Source organism: Kryptolebias marmoratus, linkage group LG12 (genome assembly GCF_001649575.2).
Source record: "Kryptolebias marmoratus isolate JLee-2015 linkage group LG12, ASM164957v2, whole genome shotgun sequence".
Taxonomy (NCBI): domain Eukaryota; kingdom Metazoa; phylum Chordata; class Actinopteri; order Cyprinodontiformes; family Rivulidae; genus Kryptolebias; species Kryptolebias marmoratus.
Genome location: NC_051441.1, coordinates 18,923,326 through 18,931,098, shown reverse-complemented (window position 1 = coordinate 18,931,098; position 7,773 = coordinate 18,923,326). Strand labels below are relative to the sequence as shown.

At 47.2% G+C, this 7,773-nt stretch overlaps 2 protein-coding genes across 2 annotated transcripts in view; one reads left to right on the top strand and one right to left on the bottom strand.

The window, feature by feature from the left end:
* Positions 1-4,117, bottom strand: part of znf653 (zinc finger protein 653) — an 8,822-nt gene extending 4,705 nt beyond the window's left edge. Inside the window, exons 1-7 of the mRNA XM_017435635.3 lie at positions 3,800-4,117; positions 3,634-3,677; positions 2,307-2,624; positions 1,750-2,219; positions 1,487-1,664; positions 254-320; positions 48-165 (exon numbers count right to left, since the gene is read on the bottom strand). Of these exons, the coding sequence (XP_017291124.1) occupies positions 48-165; positions 254-320; positions 1,487-1,664; positions 1,750-2,219; positions 2,307-2,624; positions 3,634-3,677; positions 3,800-4,089 (1,485 nt within the window). The 5' untranslated portion in view covers positions 4,090-4,117. The remainder of the gene's footprint in view (positions 1-47; positions 166-253; positions 321-1,486; positions 1,665-1,749; positions 2,220-2,306; positions 2,625-3,633; positions 3,678-3,799) is intronic.
* A 745-nt stretch (positions 4,118-4,862) lies between these two features.
* swsap1 (SWIM-type zinc finger 7 associated protein 1) lies at positions 4,863-7,620 on the top strand. The gene is made up of 2 exons (XM_017435659.3): positions 4,863-5,213; positions 6,417-7,620. The coding sequence occupies exons 1-2, from the start codon at positions 4,944-4,946 to the stop codon at positions 6,948-6,950; spliced, it is 804 nt and encodes a 267-aa protein (XP_017291148.1). The 5' UTR covers positions 4,863-4,943; the 3' UTR covers positions 6,951-7,620.
* The last annotated feature ends 153 nt before the right edge of the window (positions 7,621-7,773 follow it).

Here is a 7,773-nt window from a genome sequence, read left to right as displayed (position 1 = left end):
GGGGGGGGGGGTGAGATCAAAAGCGAGACCGAAAGCTGTGCCCTTACCTGGAAGCTGCTGATTGCTACGTAGACCTGACTGCAGCCTTCGTACGGACAGTGGAACATCTTGAGCATGCCGTCTTCCTCGATGACCGGCCCTCGCCTGCTTCTCCTCGACCGGACGCTGCATGAGATGGGGAGATGGGAGCATCTTGAAAGGAGCTGGATTACACTACTGACGGGACGGAGGAGCTCCCGCGTGCGCCACGTACCTGCTCAGACGCCTCTGCAGGTCTTGGTTGCCGCTCAGCTCCGCGGTGGGCTGGGAGTCACTCAGACCTGCAGAGAAACTGTGAGATTAGAAAATGTTTCGTGAGCCGCATTCGCCAAACACTCCAAGCCGGGGCTGAGACGCCTTCTGCCCGTCTCCGAGCCATTTCAGAGAGGGCCGAGGCGGCACAAGGGGTCGAAGTCAATCTGCTGCCGTCACACCTCTGAGCTGCCACATCGGGATTTAAAACGGGAAATTGCAGCAACACACGCGTCAACCCCCCTATGGCTCCACAGCTGCAGACATGAGGAGCTTCAGGAAACACTCCAGTGACAATATTTCTTCATTACTCTACACATCTGTTACTGTTTTACAATCTGAAAGGAAGAAAAAAAAAAGCATATGTGGATTATATGGTGGATTTAGACCATTTTCATTATACACCTTGAAGCAGACACCTCTGTCTGATGGCTCCGGCTGGTTATTCATTTCTATAAAATCCAAAAGGAGCACAACAGCAGAATCTGCGGCTCCGGGAAACTCTGGAGGAAATCTGCACAGGTCAATATTTAGGCAGAAGAAGCACAGAGGGGGGCGGGGCTACCTGGAAATGTACTTTGTCATTCGCAGTTTACTAAAAACTCTCAAAAAGATCTTTCACTTGCTACACTCCGCTGCATCTTTAGTGCTGATCCAAATTATCCTACGGAGCCATCGGTGTGTCGCTCTTAAAGGGACAGCTCGGCCATTTTGAAGCGGGGTTCTGTAGAAAAGCTATGAACAACTGTTATTTTACCTGCTGTAGATAAGTGTTTGTAAGGGAAAAAAAAGGTTTAATTCTGACTGGACCGATGAGCTAAACAGCCAGTCCTAACGCAGAAAAGACCACAGCTATCAGCTTTTCATTACACGGTTATTTCCAAGGAATTCTGTGGTTATTTGCAGCAACTAACAGCAGTTCGTGTGGCACTTGAATTATCTGAGAGATATTTTACAGATGAAACCTGTTCAGAACCCTTCTTTAAAGGATCTGAACTTTGAGTTTAAAAGATGCACTGTTTTAGGACTCGTAAGCTGGACTTGCTGAGTTCCTAGCAGGAAAACGTGGGCAAATCTAACAACAAAAGCAACCGCTCAGAAAGTGTTTTTTAGAGTAAATCTGTTGGGTGAAAATGACTGCAGATGAAATTCTCTGTTTCAAGCCCATCAGGTTCTGGTCGCAAATGGAGCCCACCTGTCAGGGAGTCTTCATCTGGTGCCGTTCTGTCTTTGGAGTCCGGCGTGCACACCTGGTCGTAGGTGACCCCTCCGATGACAGTGCAGGTGACTTCCTCCACGCTTCCGCCGCCCACGTTGAGCTGGATTCCTTCTGACGCCAAAGCCTCGTAGCTGGGTCCGGTGATGATAATTAACTAGAAATAGAAAAACCCAACACAATGATTACAAAGAGCTCTTGACGGTAAGCGTCTTGTCTGTGTGAGACAGCAATTCACCGACCTGCGATCCCTCCAAAGCCGTCCTCTGGTCGGGGAGCTCACAGCCGGTCACCACTGTCTGCAGAGTCTGCGGGTCAAACAGTTCAGTCTGATCCTGCGCCGGCGCCGGCACGGACAGCTCACGCTGCGGGGCAGGCTCGCTCAAGCCCTGCGAAAGCACCGAGTCCTCGTCCGCCAACGATGCCGCCAACTCGTAACCCTGTCCCGCGGTCCGGATTTCCTCCTCTCCGAGCAGCTCGCTCTCGCCCTCCCCTCCGGCCTTGCCTTGCTTCAGTTCCTCCGCGGGGACGGAGTGCAGCGCTGCTGTGAGGGAGCCCTGCTGCTGCACCATCTCCACCTCCCAGGCGGGCTGCCCCGTCAGAGGAGCATCCCCCGAGGAGGCCTCTGAGCTGGGCCTGCGGTGCAGACCTGCAGCCTCTTCAGTCTGGATAAGAGCTGTGCACTGTTCCTCACAAACATTCTGTCCGACATCTACGGCAGGAGCAGATAACAGACAGATGCATTTAAATAAATGGTCATTTAAAAGAAGCAGAAAGAAACTCAGTTACGATGCTGCACCTTCAAACGTTTTGTGATCCTCTCTTCGCCTCTGTCTGCTCGTGGGGCCGTTATCCAGAGGTGAGAGCGTTTTAGCCGCCCCCTCTTCGTCGCTGTCCCCATCTCCTCTCAGCTCGTGCTCCGAGTCGCTCGCCTCCCTCAGTGGCGAAAACAGGTACTGCACAAACGAGTGATTCGAGTCACACTGCCACTTAGCAGCGGTGGAAAAGTCAGGCTGGGGCTCCAGGGCTCGGAGCTGGGGCTCGTGGGGGCAGGAGCCCGAGTGCTCCTGGTACCAATACACCAGACTCTGGAGGCTCGACACACGCTGCTTCCTGCCTGGAGCAAGAAAAGGAAACGGACTGCTGAGGAAATGGCTTTACTCTCATTTGAACAGACATGTGCTGTAAACCAACAGGTCAAAACCAGAAGCTTGTTAAATGTTGGCAAGAAAACAAGCTAAAAAAAAAACAACAACTATATGCCAGAAGATTACAACACCAGGTCAGAAAGTGTTTTGATGAAACAAAAATGTTTCAGAATTTCTACTTTCTTTTCAATCTGCTGTAGCCTGACTGACACAAACAAAAGTATATTCTTGAGAAAAATAAAGTCTGTTGTAGGTTTCTACATATCAGGACATGATAAAAATGATCTGATCCATCGAGAGTTATTCAAAAATCAAATGTCAAGTCAACAAAAGCATGCACCACCATGTTATTATTTGTTGAACCAAAAATACGGGCGTGTGTTCAGATAAAGACATCAGCAATGACTTTAGAGAAGAGACTGTTACAGAATCTGAAAAAGGGGTTATCTCTCATTTTGGAGGCCGTCATTGTGCAGAGAGAGAGATTACCCAGCCCCCGAGGTCAGACCGTGCAATGCCCAGCAAAATGAGCGCCACCTCGGACTCTACAGGCCTCAGACAGCGGGGTGCCGTTCGTGACAGCAGGGTTAGAAGGAGACCGAGGCTCGTTTGGAAGGGCTGCAGAGGACATCCTCGCATCTTCGGCGCACCTCGTGTTCAGGAAAGCTTCATCTGGACGAAACACGGGACTTCTGGAATGCATGTCATTTGGAAAGGCGAGACCAAAGAGGAGACGTTCACCCACAATCCACAGCGCCATACTTGGCAGAAACCAAACGCAGCGCGTCACCGCAGAACACCTCGTGCCATTTACCCCGCCTGACACTAAAATCAACTGGCTGCATTCTTTTTGATTTATTCCCATGTTACGGGAAAGCAGCAGCTCTTAACATGCAGGTAAGCAGATCACTTACAACACACTGTAATACAGGCGGTTCTCACAATGCAAAATGAGTCCTAGAGGAGGAAAATATTTACCTCTTTTCTGTTTTCCAATAACTTCTCCTCCTGCAGTCTTCTCTCTGTAATGCAGAAAACACCATTAGCAATAAACCACTCATATTATGCATTTAAATTATACACAGCCAGCCCTGTTGGGACATATTTGGACAGCATGGCCTAAAAAGGGGGCTCAGATTCTTACCCGCAGTATTTCTGTCTGTATTTCTCTCCGTACGTGGAGTTGAGCAGAATGAGGTACTCAGCCAGCCCAGCATCACTCAGACAGGTCCTCCTGCGGAGCTCACTCCACAGCTTGTGGGACTCTCCGAGGTACACCCGCCTCACGTCGTACTTCTTCCGGGACTCCAAGCGCCTCTGGGCTCGGTCGGAGTCCGTGAGCCTCGGCCGCCCCCTGCAGCGCCTCAAACACCCCTGGTCCGCGGTTCGGTTGGCGTCCAGACCACCGTCTACGTCCGCCGGGCAATGCGCCATATTGGTTCTAACAGCTGACTGTACCGGAAGTTGCGTCAAGCCTTACAGGAAGAATAAGGAGAAACAAATAAATATAAAATAAAAATAATAAGACTTTTTATTTATTTTTTTGCTGGGGCACACCAAACATAAAAAAGTCGCCAGAAAACGAAGTGATTTAAAATGTATTTGTTTACACGCGTTTGAGCGAGTAGCTGGGACGGAACTAGTGGTGAAGGAGGCTGGTGTTGTGTCGAAAAAAGCGCCCCCTGCAAATCTAAGCACTCTCGTCGCAGGTAGGACAATTCAGGGCAGTTTAAGTCGCATAAATAAAATAAAAGTCTAAATAAAAAGCGACAAGCGGATTCATGATTTTATTACCCTTAAGAGCACTTTTCCGCAATGATTTAATTTATAAACAAATATGCAAGCTGTTCAGGGTTTTATGAAGCCAGACTGTGCACACCCCCAATAAAGTTCTTACCTAAAGTATGCATGAAGTACTTTTAGGCGAGTGATACTGGTAGAACCTTCATACTTGTAACTCGTAACAAACAGTATTTTTCTTTTCTTTTCAGCATACTATACCAAACATTTGTTGTGCAAATATAGCCTATTCTGATTAAATTATTTTAGATAAATGTGTCCTTAAAGGTACTGAAAACAATAAAAAAAATTCGTCTATTTTCATTAAATGTTTACTGATTTTATTACTGAAAACAATAGTATTTAAACGACTAGGGTGCTCTTTTATGGTACAACACCCGGGCCTCTCTTAAAAAAAAAGGCAACGTTTCCACCCGGACCACTTCCGCCGGCGCTCCAATGTGCGGCCCCGCGAACAGACGCGGTAAACTTGAGCCGCTCTCGCAGCCATGTCCGACGTTTTGACGCTCGTTTTCAGGACCTTCATGTCAGAGTCGTGTCTGAAGAAGGACCCCGGCGTCGGGCTCCCCTCGCCGGCGCCCTGCACCACCCTCATGGTGGGAGAGCACCGCGTCTGCCGCTCCCTGCTGCTGCTGGCGGCCGTCTCCGCCGCCTCGGAGTGGGGCGTCAGAGTGGTGTTCTTCGCCCAAACTCAAATCCAGAGCCTGCCCGTGTTCCTGCAGAGGTGTAGCCCGAGTCTGAGCCCAGAGAGTCTTAAGGTAGAGCTCATACCGTGCTTGTACCTGGAGCAGACTCCACGCATTTGTGTATTTCTGTGAACACAACGAGTTACTATAAAAAGCTTACAGTTGACTTTGGTGCAGCGGGTTACAAAAGCATCTTCCCCCTCCCTCTGGGATTCTAGCCTGTGGTCCTACAAACTGAAATATAAACAGATCTTTACTTTAAAATTATTCTAACATAAAACTGAAAAGTGGGGCATCGATATGAGTGAGACACTTAAGGTGGCTTCAGAGCATGTATGTAGTATTACCTCCTTGGCAGAGGTAGTATTATGGTCTGTCTGTCTGTCTGCACAAGAACTCTTCAGGAAACGTCAAAGAACAAGCGATGAAATTTAGGTGGTGAACTGGTCAAAGTTTAACGTCACAGATCAGCCCGTGCTCGAACTGTATAGCAGGGACGTTTAACTCCACAGCTGGACACTTCATGGGTCAAGGGTGATCACCATGGATTTCAAAGGCATTGGGTCAAAGGTCAACGCCACAGTTGACCTAGTGCTCTAAACTCTGCAGCGGTGTCATGTAGGAGTGTCAAACTGCACAGCTGGACACCTAATGGGTCAAAGATGATGCCTGTTGATTTCAAGGTTCATGGGGTCAAAGGTCAAGGTCACAGGTAACCCCTTTGTTAAAAACCTGTCTCTACTCCTACATGTGACCCTCTTGTTTCCTCCACCAAGGAGGTTCTGTTTCTAGTTGTGTCCGTTGGTTTATTTTTCTGCCTGTCAGCAAAGATCAGGTAAAAACTAAAGAACAGATTTGGAGGAAATCTTCAGGAAATGTTGGATTTGTCCCAAAAAACAACGGATTACATTTTGGTGCTGATCCAGATTATGATCTGAATCACACTACTTTTTTTTATTCATGCTGTATCCTTGTAGGAGGTTTGCGCTCTCTGAGTGCTTCAAATTTTAAAATGATTTAAAACAAGCCTATTTCTTCCACTTACTTTTTATTAATCTGGACTATTTTGTGTAGGTCCATGACTTCTAATCAAATTTAAAATCTACTGAAATTCCAGCTTGTACAGCAACAAAAAAAGAAAGATTACAGAGAGGGGAAATGCTTCTGTCACCCAATGTTATGATCTAGCCCCCGTTCTTGTACATAACATTATCACTGTAGTCTCAACTATTATCTGATATTTAATCTGTCTTGACTTTTATCTTTATTTTACAGAAAATCACATTTTCCTATCCCCGGACCCTGGAGGAGCTGCTCCAGCAGGTCGCCAGCCTTCACGAGTCCCCCGCTCCCCCCTCTCTACTCATCGTTGACAGGATGGAGGGCTTCCTGCGGGGCACCGCGGGCGCCAGCCACGGTGGGTTTCAGTCGGGAGAGCAGTCCCGCGCGGCGCACCTGTCGGCGCTGCTGTGCGACACCGCCGCCTTTCTCACGCGGGCCCTGGAGCGCAGGGGGTCGAGCTCGGCGCCCTGCCGCGTCATTGCCTCCTTCCCGTCGGAGGGAGACGGCAAGGACTCCTCCCCCGCGGATCCCATTCTCGACGTTCTCGACCGCTACTTCCAGGTTCGCTGCACTCTGGACCCGGACAGAAGCTACGAAGCTGCAGCCGCTGCGGCGCAGGAGGTCTGGCACATTTACCTTTCAGGGAGAGGACTCACGGAGGCCTCTGGTGAAGACGGCCCGCCTGTGACCCAAGAGTGGAAGCTCTTCGCTTTTCCCGATGGTTTAATGGAGTTCAAGTTAATTTGAAACTCTTCAGATGAGGAGGGGGCCATGACTCTTCGGTTGCGATGTCACGTGATGTAAAAAGCCTTGCAGATAGTATTTAAAGTGACCACGTGCAATATTTAATGCGTTTAAAATCTGAAAAACACACTAGGAAGTCAGCTTAGCCACATTCATGGAATCTTAACTGGAAAGGTTTCATAATTATCTTTAATTGAACAATATTTTTAAAATATTCGGCTCAAAATAACCTTCAGAATGAAAGAGAGAGAGATGAATAGAAACCAAAAGTGTGTAAAAATACATTTATTTTTTTAATAAACATTTATTATATGCCACATACTTCTTTTTTTCTTGTTATTACACTTAATTTAACAGGTTTCACTGGTGGAGATTACAGTGGTGCACGCCTCAGGCAGCTGAACAAACAGATGGTCAACCTTCAAGTAAAATAGTACCATATTAGTTGTTCTATAGCTGTACAAACAAACAGGGGAACCCTAGAAGAGCTAAAATATATGGAACTGTACTGCTGCCACGCAAAGAAAAATAAAATGGAACTGTAACACCTCGTAACATTTAAATTGTTTGTGTTCAAATAATTATTTTTCATGTTTTCATTACTACTGTAGCAAAGTCATAACAATTTTAATTTTGTCATTACATGATAACGTTCAAACACTTAATAAAAACATTGTAAAACAAGATAAGTGGATGTTTTGATATGAAAAACGTTGATCAAATGTGTTCTAAGATCATAAAAATGTCCCATACTGTGAAAAGGATGTTGTTCGAAATATAAACTTTTCAGTTTGTAACATTTATTTTTGCTGGAGTTGCAGCAACA